General features: G+C 45.5%; 1 protein-coding gene across 3 annotated transcripts in view; it reads right to left on the minus strand.

Moving 5' to 3' along the window:
• The window catches only part of fras1 (Fraser extracellular matrix complex subunit 1), a 617,312-nt gene extending 609,536 nt beyond the window's left edge, over nucleotides 1-7,776 (minus strand). For all 3 annotated transcript variants that reach the window (XM_068039139.1, XM_068039130.1, XM_068039149.1), the window contains exon 1: nucleotides 6,841-7,776. In XM_068039139.1, the coding sequence (XP_067895240.1) occupies nucleotides 6,841-6,913 (73 nt within the window). In that variant the 5' untranslated portion in view covers nucleotides 6,914-7,776. The remainder of the gene's footprint in view (nucleotides 1-6,840) is intronic.
• Between the last annotated feature and the right edge of the window lie 12,968 nt (nucleotides 7,777-20,744).

Here is a 20,744-nt window from a genome sequence, read left to right on the forward strand (position 1 = left end):
CAGGTTTTGCCGCACACCCGGCCCCTCCGAACCATATCCCCAGCACCTTCGGGTAGTCTGACCTGAAGGTGAAGGGGACAAAGAATCAGTTGGCCCAGTTTCCAAAGAACATGGCCTCGCTCTTGCTGCGATTTAATTTGGCTCTCGAGGCCAGTTTGAACTGGTTGCAACTGCTCATCAGTCTGCAAACAGACAGCGGATCCAAGCAGAAGACAACGACGTCATCCATGTACAGGGAGGCTTCGACCCGAGTGCCTCCCCTGCCTGCATCTTCCCTAATGGACTCAGCAAAAGGTTCGATACAGCAAACAAACAAGACCGGGGAGAGGGGACAGCCCTGTCTGACTGCAGATTTGATCAGGAAACTTTCTGATTCCCACCCATTGATTGAGACAGCGCTACTGATGTTTGTGTAGAGCAGTTTGATCCAATTGTGGATTCACTCCCCAAACCTCATTTTGGAGAGCACGTCCATCATGTATGTGTGTGATATCCTGTCAAAAGCCTTCTCCTGGTCCAAGCTGATGAGGCATGTGTCCACCCCCCTGTCACGTACATAGGCGATCTTATCCCTGGGTAGTGTGAGACTATCAGAGATCTTCCTGCTGGGTACAGTACAGGTCTGGTAAGGGTGAATCACCAACTCCAGAGCAGATTCCCGCCTCAAATCCCATTTTGACCAGTCATTTGATCATTCAAAACAGGAAAAGATTTTTACAGTAAACTGGCAACTTTCAGTGAATGGAGGTGGTGGGGTGGAGGCCACTTCTCTGTCATCCTGATTACCTAGCCGTTTTGTTTGGGAAATTAATCCAGATGTGTTTATTCAGCACTTGATAGATTGTTGTGGAAACAATATTTCAAGGATTGTTTTGACCTATTCCTCCAACCCCCTTCCTATCAAATACACACACTAAGTCTGTTATGCCAGGATTTCATTTATTTGGTAGCTTATTTTGAACAGACAGGAGTAGAAGTAGTTAATGTGTGAGGTAAAAACATACTCCACAGAAGGCTCATAACAATCTTTTTAATCACAGAATCACAGATTTGTTACAGCGCAGAAGGAGGCCATTCAGCCCATTGTGTCTGCACTGGCTCTCTGAATGTGCATTTCACCTAGTGCCATTCCCTCACCTTCTCCCCATAACCCTGCACATTCTTCCTTTTCATATAACTGTGTAATTCCCTTTTGAATGCTCAATTGAACCTGCCTCCACTACACACTCAGGCACCGCATTCCAGACCTTAATCACTCACTGCATGAAAAAGATTTTCCTCATGCCACTTTTGCTTCTCTTACCAATTACTTTAAATCTGTGCCCTCTTGTTCTTGATCATTTCACGAGTGGGAAGAGTTTCTCCCAATCTACTCTGTCCAGACCCCTCATGATTTTGAATACCTCTATCAAATCTCCTCTCAGCCTTCTCTTCAAGGGAAACAGTCGTGACTTCTCCAATCTTCATAACTGAAGTTCCTCATCCCTGGAATCATTCTCAGGAACCTTCTCTGCACCCTCCCTAACACCTTCACACCCTTGCTAAAGCGTGGCACCCAGAACTGGACACAATACTCCAGCTGAGGCCAATCTCGTGTGTTATACAAGTTCAACATAACCTCCTTGCTCTTATACCCTATGCCCCTAGTACTACAGGCCAGGCTTTATTAAGTGCTCTCTCAACCTGTCCTGCCACCTACAATGACTTATGCACATATACACCTAGGTCCCTCTGCTCCTGCAACCCCTTTATTTTATATTGTCTCTCCTACCAAAATGAATTACTTCACATTTCTCCGCATTGAACTTCATCTGCCACCTGTCCGCCCGTTCCACCAACTTGTCTATGTCCTTTTGAAGTTCCACACTATCCGCCTCACAGTTCACATTGCTTTCAAGTTTCGTATCATCAGCTAATTTTAAAATTGCGCCCTGTATTACCAGGTCTAGGTCATTAATATACATCAGCAAAAGCAAGGGTCCCAACACTGACCCCTGGGGGAACTCTACTACAAACTCTCCTCCAGCCCGAGAAAGATCTATTAACCACTACTGTTTGTTCCTGCCACTCAGACAATTCTGCATCCATGTTGCTACTGTCCCATTTATTCCAAGAGCGATAATGACCTTCTATCCCAGTAATAGTAGGTGAAGATCGTCCATTGGTGCAAGAGTATGTGTGTCTGCATGTTATAAATAAATAAGTTTTGATTTTAGTTCAACAGCAGACTCAGCACTGAAGTCAGTGTGTACAGCATTTAGCTTTCCCATATAATGAAAGCAAAATACTACGGATGCTGTAAATCTGGAATAAAAACAGAACGTGCTAGAAATACTCAGCAGGTCTGGCAGCATCTATGGGGAGAGAAGTTCAGGTCTGTTACCTTTGATCAGAACTGGCAAAAGTTAGAAATGTAATGGGCTTTGTGAAAGTGAAAGGGGGAGGTGGGGAAGGAGAACAAAAGGGAAGGTGTGTGATAGGGCAGAGGGCAGCAGAGATTAACAAGAGATGTCACAGAACAAAAGGCAAAGGAAGTGCTATAGTTGTAGTAAAAGACAAAGCATTAGTCCAGAGAGAGTGTTATTTAGCTTTCCGATATCATTTTGTGACATTTTCTATCGTGTTCTGGGGAACAGGCAGACAGAAAACAGCTGTAATGATTCTGAGCCGCTGAATTATGTTGATGACTGAAAATAAGAACAGATTGAATTGTCTTTTTAAATTTGCAATTAACTCCCCTCCTCTCTTGAAATATAGTGCTACAACCCTCCAATATGTTACAGAAGTGGCCATAGATAGTTGAGAAAGGTGTTTATTCTACCATGAGGGACGTCACACCTGAGCCCAAATTTGACAGATGCATGTGCACACACAAACACACTACTATTTTAGGATCTTGGACCATTTTTCTACAGAAGGGACTTGGAAAAAAAAAATTACTTTTAACTTTTATTTTAATAGCATGGTATCTTCAGACCACCATAAAAAATGCCAGGACAATATGTAAAGATTCTGATGAAATAAATTTGATGTTTCTTAACAGTGTGAATAATTAACAATTCATTAGATTATCTCGGAAGTTGAAAAATACCTCAACACCCATTATGTTGGGACGTTTTTGATCCTACATATGGCTATGAACAGGGTGGTGGGGGGGGTATTTTATGCTCTCCCCTGCAGCGATGTTTAAGGCAGGAGAACATTTAATTGGGTGGGTGGGGACCTCACTATCTACCCGTCCCCACCCTAATTAAGCCCATGGTGGGAAGACCCGTGGATGGCCTCCACTCCCCACTCCCCCTCCCTGCCACCAATTGAGGCCCTAAAGTGGGCAATTAATGCCCAATTAAGGGCCTCATTCTGCATCTGTTATTAGCCTGGGCTGGCCTGTCGCCATGCGGGGAGCATATCGGGCAAACCCATGAGGGTGGCTTGCTGGCTCCCAGGGCGGAGGTGGGTGTCCATTGTTAAAAAGGCATTTAGTGCCTGATTGAGGGATCTGGCATCAGAAAGGGGGGGGTGGCACTGAGAGCCACCCCGGCCTTGCTGCCAACCCCCTTACAATTCCCTCCCCCACAACCCAACCCCACCCCACCAAAACATCTCCCGCCTTGACCCACCTGTGGCCTGGATCCCTCAATGATCCTAGGCCTTGGGTGGGTGCACTACTGTTAGCAGCCACTGCCTCCATGGTGGCACCACTCAGTAAAAGAGCTGCTGGAAGGGGGAGGGGCGGAAATCAGAAATTGACGGCCCATCTTACTGCTTCATGTAGACTACAAGATTCTGTCCAAAGTCATCACCAGTCGGGTCAAGTCTGCTCTGGAGTTGGTGATTCACCCTTACCAGACCTGTACTGTACCCAGCAGGAAGATCTCAGATAGTCTCACACTACCCAGGGATAAGATCGCCTATGTACGTGACAGGGGGGTGGACACATGCCTCATCAGCTTGGACCAGGAGAAGGCTTTTGACAGGATATCACACACATACATGATGGATGTGCTCTCCAAAATGAGGTTTGGAGAGTGAATCCACAATTGGATCAAACTGCTCTACACAAACATCAGTAGTGCTGTCTCAATCAATGGGTGGGAATCAGAAAGTTTCCCGATCAAATCTGGAGTCAGACAGGGCTGCCCTCTCTCTCCTGCCTGGTTTGTTTGCTGTATCGAACCCTTTGCTGAGTCCATTAGGAAGGATATGGGCATAAGAGGAGTGACAATCCCAGGCAGCGGAGGCATTCAGGTCAAAGTCTTCCTGTACATGGACGACGTCACCGTCTTCTGCTCGGATCTGCAGTCGGTTCACAGACTGATCAGCATCTGCGACCAGTCTGAACTTGCCTTGGGAGCCAAAATAAATCGCGGCAAGAGTGAAGCCATGTTCTTTGGGAACTGGGCCGACCGAACCTTTGTCCCCTTCACCGTCAGGTCAGACTACCTGTAGGTGCTAGGGATATGGTTCGGAAGAGCCGGGGCGTGCACAAAAACCTGGAAGGAGTGAGTAGCCAGGGTACATCATAAACTGAGCATGTGGGAGCAGTGTTCTCTCTCCATTATGGGTAAGAACCTGGTCATCAGGCACGAGGCGCTCATGTTGTTGACCACCAATCCATCAGGCAGTGGTCAGCACGGAATGTCCTCAAGGCCCTATGGGAAAAGGAGATGGTGGATCCTGTCGTATGGTTCCCCGAGCAGACTGCCAAAGTCGTTTGGCAGAATGCCTCATCACCAGAACTTTCAAACAAGCACCAAGACGTAGCTTGGCTGGTGGTGAGAAGGGCCCTCCCCGTAAGATCCTTCCTGCACACCCAGAATCTCACCACCTCCACATGCTGCCCTGGAGGTGACTGTGGTGGGGAAAAGACTGTTGCCCACCTCCTTCTGGAAAGTGCCTTTGCAGGTGTGGAACGAGATGCAGTGGGTTTTGTCGAGGTTCATCCGGAGCAACTCCATAACACAGGAGTCTGTGCTCTACAGTCTGTTCCCAGGGACGTATACTGAGATAAATGTCAACTGCTGCTGGAGGACCATCAACTCGGTGAAAGATACTCTTTGATCTGCCTGAAACTTGCTGATCTTCCAGTGCAAAGAGTTGTCCATGACCGAGTGTTGCAGACTGGCACATTCCAAGGTCCAGGACTACATGCTGAGGGACACACTAATGCTTGGGGCAGCCGCTGCAAAGGCTCAATGGGGAAAGACCACTGTGTGAGGTCCTCCTGTCATAGTGAACCGAGGGGCTGGAACCCGTATAAAACCCCTCGGGGTGTATGCACCAAAATATGATTTTGCTGTGTAATGCAAATATACATTGCATGTAAAATGGAATGGAAGGGTTGTGAGGCAACTCACGTTCTGTATTGAAGAAAACTGATTTATTTTGCACTTTCTGGAATATCAACTTGGAACTGTTTTGTAATGTATTTTTTTTAAACAGATTTATGAATAAAGTATATTTTTGGGGAAAAAGAAAAAAAGTCAGCATTACCTGTCATACAACTTCTTAAAAATATTGATAATCTGTTTTAGTCGGAACATATGAGCTCTTCGAGAACCTCGACCCTGAACGTACAGTTTAGATGCAGATTTGCACCACTTTTGCAATTAAGAATGGTACTGCAGGCATTGTCGTATGCACCATTGCCTCCCAACAATGTGGAACCGTGGACCTCTCAATAAATGGGAATATCTTGCGGCGCAGGAGCGACGAGCAAAATGTGCTTCTAAATGTCTGCAGAACAGCTTCCCCTCTAAAAAGAAATCTAAATCAATAAAGGCGCTGAAACGTGCTGCTTGGGGACGGGAGTTCTCAGAGGTATGGCTAGGTCAGCCTCCTGCAACCAGGGACCCGAGTCACACAAAGCATGAGAAGTTATTTCTTAAGAAGGTGATGTTTGTTTTCGGCGACATTGTAATATTGATTGATTGCCTTTTACAAATTACTAAAAAATACGATCTCCCACTTTATCAATCCGGTAATAAATTTAACATAATCCGTGTAAAGCGGTTCTTGCTAAATTGTGGGTCCCACCATTTAGTGTCAGATTTTGCGATATGAACTAATAAGCATTGAGTAAAGTGTAAATCGGGTATGCACTTGAATAGTTCTAATTCCTGAGTTATAATGTATGCCTTCTATATATATATAAAACTGTAAGAAATGTTGCCCTTTTAAGCTAGGTTAAAAGACAACGGCCAATTTATGAATGAGCGGCAATGACAAAGTCCATACAAGTCCACAATTCGGTCACTTTGTTCGAAAAAACAACCGAAATGCAAACCAAGTAGTAAACATCGATAGGAGGATCGGAGTTATTTCAGTGACAATGCTGTTTGTAATATCGCACTGCAGTCAGTGCCTTTGAAATTTAGCGACCACAATGTTGCGTCTGATAAATGAATGGGAGTAATTTGTCGCGACTTTTGCTTCCGAACAGTAAACGGTGCCGGAACATTTCTGCAGATCATTCATGATTCACTGGCATCAAACGAAGGCGCAACAGAATTTCTTATAAATTACAATTTCACAAAATTGTTACTACTCGTGAAACTAGGTTGCAGTATTTTCTTGTCTTTTGAAAAATTATTGGTAAGATTCTTAATGTGCTCATGTCGGTCGCAGTATAGGGAAACGACCTGAAGTGCATTTCATTTTATTCTTGGTGCTTCTCGTTAATGTTTGGCAGGTTACTAAAATTAACATTGCACCAAAGAACGATCAGCCCTAAATGCGTGGCAAGAATATAATCAGTTGTAGCATTGAAGACTTGATCCAAAAAACTGAAAAGAAAAACACCGTAAAGTACAATACACAATAAATGTTACAGGTACCAACCTTCGCTCTGCTGCGGCAAGGTTACAAAGCCGATCAACACAGCAGCAACAACCCAAAGGCTCAAGTCATTCATGATGGTGATCCAGTTTAAATAAAGCGTCTCTAGATTATTACTTTGTTTCAGTCTAAAGCCGGTAGACAGGCACTTCCAAAAGACATCTCACAGATCCTTGGTGCCGCTGAAGTTAATGCATCGGGGGCGTATAAATAAATCAATGACTTTTCTTTGAGAGCACTTGCAAACTGTCCCTGAGCCAAATGTTTTCATGTGTCTGCGAGTGTTGCTTGCAGTTTCCAGCACGGTGATCCTGTTGGGGGTGGACTGAACTGCAGTTAAGAATAGTGGTGAGTTTGGGGAGCAGAGAATCTGCACTCATTTATTCCCTGAGCTACTGGCTGGAAGCGATCCTCCTGCAACAGCAAAGATGTACCTTTCTACCCAGCTGTCCAATGTAGAGAATTTGTGACGAGGGAGGGGGAATCCCGGGGCCTGCTTTGCAAATCAGAAGTTCACTTTGACATCATTAGCCACCCCGCCAACCCGAGAGGTAAAAAAAAACTGCACGCAAAATATTTCTCGCGATTCAGCGCCAAACTCTTTCCCCTCTTCAGATCACAATTACCCTCCAGTCAACCGAGCAGCAAATTCTCTGCGACGTATTTTTCACAGGAACCTTATAAATTTAACTTTTAAAAACAAATCACATTGAAAATGGTATTTCTCTCAGCAACAGCTGGTGTCCTGGTTAAGCTGGCGGCAATACTCTACACGAGCTGTGTAAAGGGGGCGGACGGGGGTTTTGCCTTGAATGCAGCAAATCCGGTCCTCCGGTCCTGGAGCTGCTGGAGAGAGTGATCAGACGTAAGGAAGATAAGGCAAAATGCAGCAGCAAAGAAATCCTCCAGCCTTGTCTTTAGGGAGAAGTTGGGAGTTAGCAGAAGTGCTGGAGTTCTGACAAACTCCCATCTACTACTTGGTAACTGGGATACACAGGGTACAGGCTGGGCCGGGATTCCAGCCAGTCACGTGGATGTAACCCGATCCCCTCCCCCCCTCCATTCACTCTCCGTCTTCCCGGGCAGCTCGAGCTCTCTCCTAAAACAGGAGCAAAATAAAAGTTTTATCAAAACCCAACTGTTTCAAACATTGCACTTGAAGCAGCTACAGTAATCCGGTGAAACGGAGTAAGTCTCCTTGGATAATTCACTGATGTGAAAAGCTCAGTTCTAAGATGCACGAATAGTTTTATTCGCGCAAAGCGCTTTTTTTCCTCTAAAGATTCCAACATAGACAGCTTATTTTTGAAAACTAAAATTACGGAAAGGAACGCGACCGCGTATCCCGTCATTTTTTTTTCCTGAAGATGCAATGTTCTCTCCATTTGTGGCTGTAAAAACCTGCTTTTCTAATTTACTGTGTTTATTTTCTTGCGCCAACAGATGGCGCCCTCTTGTGTAACTTCGGACTAGGGCCCTACCAAATTCACGGTCAAATTTTACAAATTTCACAGTCACAACATTTTGAGAATTGTGATATCCACAATTTCCCATATTTAAATTGTAAATTTCACAGTATCACAACAAACCATGAAAATAATCTATTTAAAACAAAGAAAGGAGATTTCTGGTTTCAAATGGCATTTATTGCATACTCAGAAACTGTTGCAAAATACTGACCATATAAACAGGTCACATTCTTCACTCACTGAAGTCAGTGGTTGAATGAGAGCATGGAACAACCCACAACTGTCTCTTTCTTCATTACCCGTATCTGCGCTGTGAACACATGTCTGTGTTTGTTGGGGAGCGGTAAAGAGTTTGTTGGAATTATCAGACAGTGCCATGCTAGCCTTGCAATGTGGGGGATTCTGCATTCCATTGAGTTCCAAAACTTCATCACCGGCAAAATAAAATCTGCTTCTTTTGCAATGCTTTTACAAGCAGGAATCTTATCTTGCAGTTCTTGTCAAAGCCAGGAATTGGCTGAAACGAGTTTAGATCCACCATCAACAGGTGCATTTGTGAAGGATCAAAGATACGCACAGCTTTCAGGAATACAGCAGTAGCTTGTTGAAATCTCTGAGCTGCTTTTTCTTCACCACTTGACTTTTCCCCGTAGCAGTATATTGTTTGAGCTTCTTTGCCATGCAAGAAAATACCTGTTGAGCACAGGCATTTAATTCAGCATCATCAGGGTGTTGTTTGTTTGACTGTGCTTCAGCCCAGAACAATATGTCCATTACTTTACTGTTAGCTTTGTTGGTGGTGATGTGTCGTGATTCAAACCAAGTGATTAAATCCATCAGTCGTGTAACATTCTTGGCAACAAACTGAACTGCCTCATTAAGCTGAGCCTCATTTTTAAGGGTTCTTCTTCTTTCTTCTTTGGGCCTCCTTATCTCGAGAGACAATGGATATGCGCCTGGAGGTGGTCAGTGGTTTGTGAAGCAGTGCCTGGAGTGGCTATAAAGGCCAATTCTGGAGTGACAGGCTCTTCCACAGGTGCTGCAGAGAAATTTGTTTGTCGGGGCTGTTGCACAGTTGGCTCTCCCCTTGCGCCTCTGTCTTTTTTCCTGCCAACTACTAAGTCTCTTCGACTCGCCACAATTTAGCCCTGTCTTTATGGCTGCCCGCCAGCTCTGGCGAATGCTGGCAACTGACTCCCACGACTTGTGATCAATGTCACACGATTTCATGTCGCGTTTGCAGACGTCTTTATAGCGGAGACATGGACGGCCGGTGGGTCTGATACCAGTGGCGAGCTCGCTGTACAATGTGTCTTTGGGGATCCTGCCATCTTCCATGCGGCTCACATGGCCAAGCCATCTCAAGCGCCGCTGACTCAGTAGTGTGTATAAGCTGGGGGTGTTGGCCGCTTCAAGGACTTCTGTGTTGGAGATATAGTCCTGCCACCTGATGCCAAGTATTCTCCAAAGGCAGCGAAGATGGAATGAATTGAGACGTCGCTCTTGGCTGGCATATGTTGTCCAGGCCTCGCTGCCGTAGAGCAAGGTACTGAGGACACAGGCCTGATACACTCGGACTTTTGTGTTCCGTGTCAGTGCGCCATTTTCCCACACTCTCTTGGCCAGTCTGGACATAGCAGTGGAAGCCTTACCCATGCGCTTGTTCATTTCTGCATCTAGAGACAGGTTGCTGGTGATAGTTGAGCCTAGGTAGGTGAACTCTTGAACCACTTCCAGAGCGTGGTCGCCAATATTGATGGATGGAGCATTTCTGACGTCCTGCCCCATGATGTTCGTTTTCTTGAGGCTGATGGTTAGGCCAAATTCATTGCATGCAGCCGCAAACCTGTCGATGAGACTCTGCAGGCACTCTTCAGTGTGAGATGTTAAAGCAGCATCGTCAGCAAAGAGGAGTTCTCTGATGAGGACTTTCCGTACTTTGGACTTCGCTCTTAGACGGGCAAGGTTGAACAACCTGCCCCCTGATCTTGTGTGGAGGAAAATTCCTTCTTCAGAGGATTTGAACGCATGTGAAAGCAGCAGGGAGAAGAAAATCCCAAAAAGTGTGGGTGCGAGAACACAGCCCTGTTTCACACCACTCAGGATAGGAAAGGGCTCTGATGAGGAGCCACCATGTTGAATTGTGCCTTTCATATTGTCATGGAATGAGGTGATGATACTTAGTAGCTTTGGTGGACATCCGATCTTTTCTAGTAGTCTGAAGAGACCACGTCTGCTGACGAGGTCAAAGGCTTTGGTGAGATCAATGAAAGCAATGTAGAGGGGCATCTGTTGTTCACGGCATTTCTCCTGTATCTGACAAAGGGAGAACAGCATGTCAATGGTCGATCTCTCTGCACGAAAGCCACACTGTGCCTCAGGGTAGACGCGCTCGGCCAGCTTCTGGAGCCTGTTCAGAGCGACTCGAGCAAAGACTTTCCCCACTATGCTGAGGGTTACAATGTCTGTTAAAGCCTGTGTTTTGAGTGTCAATGTGAGCTCTTCTGAGATGAAGTCTGAGTAGTATTTCAGGTGAGCTGCATGATAATGTCCTGCCCGAACCAAGAATTATAATTACTGGCCGTGGAGGAAAGGCGATGTTTTGTTCCCTAATTTCAACCATTTCAGCCACATTTTCAATGTGTTACCTGTATCAAAGCTTGTGGCTAGGGCAGTGTTTGAAAATCTTTTTAATATAGCTGACCAGTTTGTCGACTTTACTAAACTCGCTTTTCCACAGCTCACTGACCTGAATTTATATGTGCATTACATGTAATATGGGCAGCATTAGGCATTACATCCTGGAACATAGATTTGAACGATTTTGTCATGTAGGTTGCATTGTCCCGAATGAAAGCAGACACTTTGTTGAAATCTGCACTGTATTTTGAAATGGTTTTGATTATCACTTAGGAAACTGTGATGTGAGTAATAGCTTCTAACTGGACACAGTCTGCAAGCACTGTTGTTAGCTTTCCTGACTGTACATCTTCAGCCTTACCTGACAAAATCAAACAAAACATGCAGCCCATAGTTGTCTTGCTCATCGGTGGACTCATCACAAATAATTGCAAAAGATTCACGTGATAATCTGAGACTTCATCTCACAATGTGTAGCAAAACCTTTGGTAGGTAGTCTAGTCGTAGTTTATTTGCACTTGGCAAGCAACCACCAATTTGAACATTACTTTGAATGAATACCCCGTAGCTTTGAGTGATCATGTTTTTCCAATGATATGTTGGCACTTGCAAAAGCATCCACAAGTTCCAACTGACAATTTTCTGAGCTCTCTGTCGACTTCTTAAAATGAGATGAAATCATTGTTTTTTTTTTGCGTGTTCATTTTCCAGCAGTGCGGTGTTTGATGCTCTCTTTCTGTTGCAATGATTTTTGGACTCTAAATGGCACTGAACCGTTGCCCGCTGTGTGTGGTCCAATGAAACAATGCAGCTTGTACGAAACAGTATTCCATCATTGGCATGCAGACTTCCAAATTATTTCACTCAATGTGCTGCAGTAATGGTTGTGGCTGGTTTTGATTTGTTCAGTCTGAGATTCTCAATTGTCTGATTGCAACATGTTGAGCAATCAACGAGGTGAGCCTTATGTCAATCACTAAAACATGCAAAGTTCGCAACATGCCGAGCAATTAGGAAGGTGAGCCTTAAATCAATGAATAAAACACACAAAGTTTGCAAAATAGCCAATTTCACAGAGGACCTGAGATCTCATGGTCTGTGACGCATTTTTCACAGCCGTGAATTTGGTAGGGCCTTACTTCGGGTGCTTGTCTGCAATTTGCTTGCAGCAACATTGTGGGAAATGTGCTTTCATCAAATTTAAGGCCAATAAACACTTTGCAATCGTTTCTGAATACTAACTTTAATCCCAGAACTTTGGCTTCAAAAATAGACTCATTACAGTCACTATTTACTTGAAAAACAAGCTGAGAGTGCAATGGACCCTACCTCATTCATGTGGCTAATCGTCAGGTGTGATTCCAGACAGCAAGAGCCAGTGAGGCCAGCACAGCAATATATTGATTTGTGGGGCCCAAAGCAGCTGAGTGTTATCCGATATCTACTTATGCATTTCAAACAAAGAAAGTTTGCTAGATAGCAATCAGAAGCTTGATTTCCTTGGTCAATTTTCCCTGTCATAGTCCAGAGAGTCTGAGATCAGGATTTAGTAACTTAGCTTATCTCTGCGAGGTTAACATCATCTAGGGGTCAAATCCGAGACTTTGTACCACAGTACAACTTGCCTTTGTATCACTTACCTGGATGGGTGCAGCTCCAACAACACTCAAGAAGCTCGACACCATCCAGGACAAAGCAGCCCGCTTGATTGGCACCCCATCTACAAACATTCACTCCTTCCACCACCGATGCACAGTGACAGCAGTGTGCAGGCTTTTATGGATATGAATTAGGGATGATTTATGATTTATAAGGAAGCAAACTATGAACTTTGTAACAGATATTGAGCAAATCTACAAGATGCACTGCAGCAATGCACCAAGGCTCCTTAGACAGCACCTTCCAAACCCGCGACCTCTACCAACTAGAAGGACAAGGGCAGCAAATACATGGAAACACCACCACCTGCAAGTTCCCCTCCAAGTCACACACCATCCTGACTTGGAACTATATCGCCGTTCCTTCACTGTCTCTGGGTCAAAATCCTGGAACTCCCTTCCTAACAGCACTGTGGGTGTACCTACCCCACATGGTCTGCAGCAGTTCAAGAAGGCAGCTCACCACCACCTTCTCAATGGCAATTAGGGATGGGCAATAAATGCTGGCCTGGCCAGTGACGCCTACATCCCATGAATGAATTTTTACAAAATTTAGCCACTGAGCCTTTGCCATAATGAAAGGAGGGGAATAATGTTTTGCTCAATATCTGTTACAAAGTTCATAGTTTGCTTCCTTATAAATCATAAATCATCCCTAATTCATATCCATAAAAGCCTATTTCTGCGAAACAAGTCTTTTAGATTTTATTTCAGATTTCCCGGATCTGCAGTATTTTGCTTTTATTTTCCTTTAGTTTTATATTTTCAGTCAAATTTGCACACATTAAAGTGTGGAACCTTCCAGCTTGTGGCATCCAATGTCCATTTTGTGCACTCCATGTCAAATATAATAGAGTGGGGAAACAAGTGACAAAGATGGTGGGAATGCTTACTGAAAAATGGGAAATCCCAAAAAATGCTTGTGCGTATTCATAAATACTGTCAAATTCAGTGCTCTAGAAAACCTAAATCTGCCAGTAGTGAAAAATGTTGTATTTAGCTGCCCACAGAGCAAATCATTTCTTCCTCCTATGTTTAGTCAAATGCAAAAATATGCAGACCAATGGACTGAAAAGAATGGCTACTCCATGATTTCCTCTGTCCTACAACATTGAAGGGATGCAACCTAAGAAATTCAGAGTGTAGAAGCCACGCCTCGATGTTTTGTGCCAGAAGCACAAGACCTACAGAAGAACCATAGTCTTAGACGTTTACAGCACAGAAGGAAGTCATTTGGCCCATTGCATCTATGCAGTCTAAAACTAATCCCACTCCCCAGCTCTTTTCTCCTCTCCAAAGTTTTCATAGGTCTCTCAGTGTTGGATCCCATTAGTTACACAAAGAGAGACGAAGTCCGACTGTAGCTTTAAGAAACTTTATTGCAGTACTTCTTGGTTACATCATCAGCAAAGCAAACAACAACAACACCTAGGCTCTTCTCTCCTCTCCCTTTCTCTCCTTTTCTCTCCTGCCTGAGCAGGGAAATCAAGCCTTTTCTTATAGTTCTTCATACACATCAGTGACACCCCCTTTATGTTCCCAATTGGTTAACAAACTTTGCAGTTTCTTGGTGTCATGGCCTGATTGGGGTACTGCCTTGTCACCTTCCCCTCTAGCAGCTTCTCATTCCCCCTATCTCCTTGGACCATTAGGCTGATTGCTACACAATGGGCTACTATGAAGCAGCCTTCAGCTGTCCTGTTAGTTTTTGCTTGTTAGTCTACTTCTACTGATAAGCTGTCTGTTGCAGCCCTGAAACTATGAAGTCAATTCTGATAAGCTGTCTCTGCAGCTCCGAGGTTAGTTTGTTAGTAGTACATGATTGATTAATTATTTCACCTTAAATGTCCCCATATTATTCTGTTCTCTCAAATTCTGTTCCCACAGTCTCCCCTTTGATTCTTCAAAACACTTTTAAGAATCATTCCCTTTATCCCACCTAGGTGCCTTTAATGGTTTCTACTTGTTTAGAAACAGCCTTCAACACCCAGAGGTGTCACACTCAATACGTTGCCTGCTTATGCCACAGAAGGGGCCCGCGGGAGCTCTGTAAAAGCATAAGTTTTGCAGGGGCTTCAGTTACTTGTTTGCAACAACGCTTACAAGTCAAAAGTGAGCAACCACTTAAAATACATGCAAAGAAGATAATACAAATTCTAAACATATCAGCAATTAATAATTCGCTGTTCAATCACGGGTCGCTCGTTTTACGTGAGAGGCGTGTATCCGGGCTTTCTTTCCTTCGACTTTAACTGCTGACTGGGTGGTCAGTAGCACTTGGAAAGGTCCCTCCCACTTGGCACCCAAAGGTTCTTTGTGTATTTTCTTTACGTAGACCCAGACTCCCGGGACGATGTCGTGCCCTCCTTCTGGTAGGTCACCCCAAGCTACCGATACCTGTGATACGACGGGGTTCTCGGTGTCCCTTTGCCTCCATATGCCGTCGTCACATATCTTCATCCCTGCTTCTATCCAGTTCCATTTTTCCTCTTTGGAACATTCACTCTGCATCACTTGTAGGTCTTGTGTCAGATGGGACGCATTCAGTTTACATATTTGCGTCCGTGCGTCCGGGGGATCACCCTGCAAGGCGGCTTCCTTGGCTGCCTTGTCGGCTAGTGCATTCCCCTTTGCCTCTATGGTGTTGTCTTTTGTATGGGCTTTACATTTCAATATGGATACCTTTTGTGGCAATTGCATCGCCTCCAGTAAGTCTCGGACCTCTTTCCCATTTCGAATAGGTGTACCAGCCGGGGGTGAGAAATCCTCTTTTGCGCCACAGCTGACCAAAGTCGTGAGCGACTCCAAAAGTATACCGTGAGTCTATGTAAATATTAGCTGTCTTCCCCTCTGCTATTCGACATGCTTCCGACAGGGCTCGCAGTTCAGCTTGTTGGGCCGATGTTCCTGAAGGCAGGCATCCCACTTCCACAACTTCATGTAAGGTTGTAACTGCCCATCCTGCTTTCCGTGTACCGTTGTCAACAAAGGATGAGCCATCTGTAAAATGAATTAAATCTGGGTTGAGCAATGCTTCCTCTGCTGCTAGGGTTACCTCCTTTGTTTCTTCCATAATCTCCACACAATCATGTTCTTCTTCCTCCCTCTCCTCAGGCCACGGGAGCATAGTCGCTGGATTTACCGGGCTGGCTCGGACAATGTGGAGATTAGGAGCCTCTAGGACTGTTGTCCATTGGGTCCATCTAGCTGCGGTCACTTGGGATACTCTGTTCATAGATAGCAAAGTGTGGACTGTGTGCGGACACTTAACGGTTATCTTTTGATATAACACCAGACCTGCAGTAGCCATTACTGCTTGACATGTAGCTTCCATAGCTCTTAAACAATTGCCCCATCCTAGGGCGACGGTGTCCAGTCTTTTCGAATAGTATCCAATAGGTCTCTGTTTATCCCCGTGTTCCTGCGTTAGTATGGCATTCATATATCCCTCTTTTTCGTGTACAAACAGGGTAAACGGTTTCCCTTTGTCGGGGATTCCCAGGGCTGGCGCTGAGCACAAAGCCCTCTTTAAATTTTCGAAAGCTTCTTGTTGTTCTTTGGTTAGGGTAACTGATTCTTTAGAGGCCCGCTTTCCCTTCAGTTAATGGTTGAGCCAGCTGTGTGTAGGAGTCGATCCAGTTTCTGTTGAAGTTACACAAACCCAAAAAGGACCTAAGCTCCTGGATAGTGGTGGGCAGTTTGGCAGCTCGAATGGCGGCGGTCCTGTCCTGGGTGAGTTCTCTCTTTCCTTTCGAAATCTTTTGTTCCAGGTACACAACCTCTCCTTCTGCTATTTGCGCATTGTCAATACTGGCCTTATGTCCTCTCTGATGAAGGTGGTCCAGCAAGGTAAGCAGATCTTGTTCGTGCTGTTATTCTGTCTCAGAGGCTAACAGAACGTCGTCCACGTACTGAACGACCGTGGAGTACATGGAAGGTAACTCCGTCAAATGGTTTTGTAGGGGCATATGAAATACCATGGGGCTGTTGTGGAAACCCTGCGGCAGGCGAGTCCAGGTGTGTGCAGGAGGGTTTTCTGACACAGTATGTAGACAGGCCAACCAGGGGCGATGCCACATTGGATTTGGTACTGGGAAATGAACCCGGCCAGGTGTTAGATTTAGATGTAGGTGAGCACTTTGGTGATAGTGATCACAATTCGGTTAGGTTTACCTTAGCGATGGGCAGGGACAGGTATATACCGCAGGGCAAGAATTATAGCTGGGGGAAAGGAAATTATGATGCGATTAGGCAAGATTTAGGATGCGTAGGATGGGGAAGGAAACTGCAGGGGATGGGAACAATCGAAATGTGGAGCTTATTCAAGGAGCAGCTACTGTGTGTCCTTGATAAGTATGTACCTGGGAGGCAGGGAGGAAGTTGTAGAGCGAAGGAGCCGTGGTTTACTAAAGAAGTTGAAGCGCTTGTCAAGAGGAAGAAGGCGGCTTATGTTAGGATGAGATGTGAAGGCTCAGTTAGGGCGCTTGAGAGCTACAAGCTAGCCAGGAAGGATCTAAAGGGAGAGCAAAGAAGAGCAAGGAGAGGACACGAGAAGTCATTGGTGGATAGGATCAGGGAAAAGGCTTTCTATAGGTATATCAGGAATAAAAGAATGACTAGAGTTAGATTAGGGCCAATCAAGGATAGTAGTGGGAAGTTGTGTGTGGAATCAGAGGAGATAGGGGAAGTGTTAAATGAATATTTTGCGTCAGTATTTACAGTAGAGAAAGAAAATGTTGTTGAGAATACTGAGATTCAGGCTACTAGGCTAGATGGGATTGAGGTTCACAAGGAGGAGGTGTTATCAATTTTGGAAAGTGTGAAAATAGATAAGTCCCCTGGGCCAGATGGGATTTATCCTAGGATTCTCTGGGAAGCTAGGGAGGAGATTGCAGAGCCTTTGTCCTTGATCTTTATGTCGTCATTGTCGACAGCAATAGTGCCGGAAGACTGGAGGATAGCAAATGCTGTCCCCTTGTTCAAGAAGGGGAGTAGAGACAGCCCTGGTAATTATAGACCTGTGAGCCTTACTTCAGTTGTGGGTAAAATGTTGGAAAAGGTTATAAGAGACAGGATTTATAATCATCTTGAAAAGAATAAGTACATTAGAGATAGTCAGCACGGTTTTGTGACGGGTAGGTCGTGCCTCACAAACCTTATTGAGTTTTTCGAGAAGGTGACCAAACAGGTGGATGAGGGTAAAGCAGTGGATGTGGTGTATATGGATTTCAGTAAGGCGTTTGATAAGGTTCCCCACAGTAGGCTATTGCAGAAAATACGGAAGTATGGGGTTGAAGGTGATTCAGAGCTTTGGATCAGAAATTGGCTAGCTGAAAGAAGACAGAGGGTGGTGGTTGATGGCAAATGTTCATCCTGGAGTTTAGTTACTAGTGGTGTACCGCAAGGATCTGTTTTGGGGCCACTGCTGTTTGTCATTTTTATAAATGACCTGGAAGAGGGTGTAGAAGGGTGGGTTAGTAAATTTGCAGATGACACTAAGGTCGGTGGAGTTGTGGATAGTGCCGAAGGATGTTGTCGGGTACAGAGGGACATAGATGGGCTGCAGAGCTGGGCTGAGAGATGGCAAATGGAGTTTAATGCGGAAAAGTGTGAGGTGATTCACTTTGGAAGGAGTAACAGGAATGCAGAGTACTGGGCTAATGGGAAGATTCTTGATAGTGTAGATGAACAGAGAGATCTTGGTGTCCAGGTGCATAAATCCCTGAAGGTTGCTACCCAGGTTAATAGGGCTGTGAAGAAGGCGTATGGTGTGTTAGCTTTTATTAGTAGGGGGATCAAGTTTCGGAGCCACGAGGTCATGCTGCAGCTGTACAAAACTCTGGTGAGACCGCACTTGGAGTATTGCGTGCAGTTCTGGTCACCGCATTATAGGAAGGATGTGGAAGCTATGGAAAGGGTGCAGAGGAGATTTACTAGGATGTTGCCTGGTATGGAGGGAAGGTCTTACGAGGGAAGGCTGAGGGACTTGAGGTTGTTTTCGTTGGAGAGAAGGAGGAGGAGAGGTGACTTAATAGAGACATATAAGATAATCAGAGGGTTAGATAGGGTGGATAGTGAGCGTCTTTTTCCTCGGATGGTGATGGCAAACACGAGGGGACATAGCTTCAAGTTGAGGGGTGATAGATATAGGACAGATGTGAGAGGTAGTTTCTTTACTCAGACAGTAGTAAGGGCATGGAACGCCCTGCCTGCAGCAGTAGTAGATTCGCCAACTTTAAGGGAATTTAAGTGGTCATTGGATAGACATATGGATGAAAATGGAATAGTGTAGGTCAGATGGTTTCACAGGTCGGCGCAACATCGAGGGCCGAAGGGCCTGTACTGCGCTGTAATGTTCTAATTCTACTGTTGTTGTTGTACAGTAAAGGCGAACCACGGTTGGACTTCGGGTGCCAGTGGCACCGACCAAAATCCGTTGGCCATATCGATAACAGAGAACCATTCATGTTCCGGCTTCAGGGCATTAAATACCGTAGAGGGGTCAGCTACCAGAGGGGCCTTTTGATGAATACACTGGTTAGCCTTTCTATAGTCGACAGTAAGCCGCCAGGTCCCATTTGGCTTCCGTACTGGCCACACAGGGCTGTTTGAAGTACTGTGTGTTTTAACCAGCACGCCTCGCTCTTCTAGCTGTCTAATTACGGGTAGGATTCCTGCAATAGATGTTTGACTGATGGGGTATTGCTTCGTACAGGGTGGAGCGGATCCTGTAAACATTGCCGGTTCCATCTGAAGTTGCCCACAATCGTTCTTATCCTGGGCCCATATTGGGTGCTCCCTCAGCTGCTCTTTCTTCAAACTTCTGATAGACCAAGTTACTGGCCGCCTTCGAAATGCAACGAGGAGTTCAGCTGAGTGAGAACGTCCATACTGAGGAGTGCTTGGTCCACCAGACCTACCCAGACCGGTGTTATCAATTCGTGCGGACCACGGCTGATGCGTACGGGCTGGGTCCTCTTAATTACCAACCCATTGCCCCCAGCTGCGTAAGCTCTTTTCGTCTTGCCGTCCATCGGTAGGGAGTTTCCGTATTGTTGAGGTAGACACGTTAATTTGGCTCCGGTATCCAATAAGATGTCAATGTCTTGATCGCCCACCCTCGCAGTTACATACAATCCATCTTTTCTATTTTCTACTAGCGCTAGGAGAGGCGCCGAAAAGGCAAGGGAGGTCTCCTCTAGTTTTTTGTCGCATCGAGTAAGGAGGACATCTCCTTCTGTTGCTAGGGCGTCAACCGTTTGAACTTCTCAAAGAGGTCGTTGGCATCAGTGGAGGGAGCTGGTTTGGGTGCCGGGTTGCGTCCTTGGCGTCCTCTGCCTCGTCCTCTCACTCTACATGCCTTAGCCCAATGGCCTTCCTTCCCGCAGTAATAACAGGGGCTGGGTCGCCTAGCTTGCTCTTTGTCAGGCTCTTTCGGTACTGGATCCATCTGCATGGCTCAAAGCTTTACTCCCATATCCCTGTCCAGCTGAGCGCATCTGTCAATTAACTCTGAGTATTTTACTCTTACTGCGTCCCAATCCGGTAGGGTGGCCTTCAGTATTTTAGATAGTTCTGGCTTTAGTCCATCACAGTGGCGCAGTGGTTAGCACCGCAGCCTCACAGCTCCAGCGACCCGGGTTCAGTTCTGGGTACTGCCTGTGCGGAGTTTGCAAGTTGTCCCTGTGACTGCGTGGGTTTTCGCCGGGTGCTCCGGTTTCCTCCCACCTCCAAAAGACTTGCAGGTTGATTGGTAAATTGGCCATTGTAAATTGCCCCTAGTGAGTGGTAGGAGAATGGTGGGGATGTGGTAGAGAATATGGGATTAATGTAGTGTTAGTATAAATGGGTGGTTGTTGGTCGGCACAGACTCGGTGGGCCGAAGGGCCTGTTTCAGTGGTGTATCTCTAAATAAATAAAAAAATAAAAAAACAAAAGCGGTTTTTAAGGGTCCAAGACTGGTATCGTCCAGCTCCTCTGGAGTAGGGTCTACTATCCCTGAGTATTCCACCCAGGTGGACTTAAACCTCTCTTCATACTCCCGCACTTCCTCTGAGTTCTTCTGCTGACAGGCTGCAACTTTTCCCCCAGTCCGTTTTTGCAGGACAAAACTCTCGCAACCACTTGTTAATCGCAGTCC

Source organism: Heterodontus francisci, chromosome 1 (genome assembly GCF_036365525.1).
Source record: "Heterodontus francisci isolate sHetFra1 chromosome 1, sHetFra1.hap1, whole genome shotgun sequence".
Taxonomy (NCBI): Eukaryota; Metazoa; Chordata; class Chondrichthyes; order Heterodontiformes; family Heterodontidae; genus Heterodontus; species Heterodontus francisci.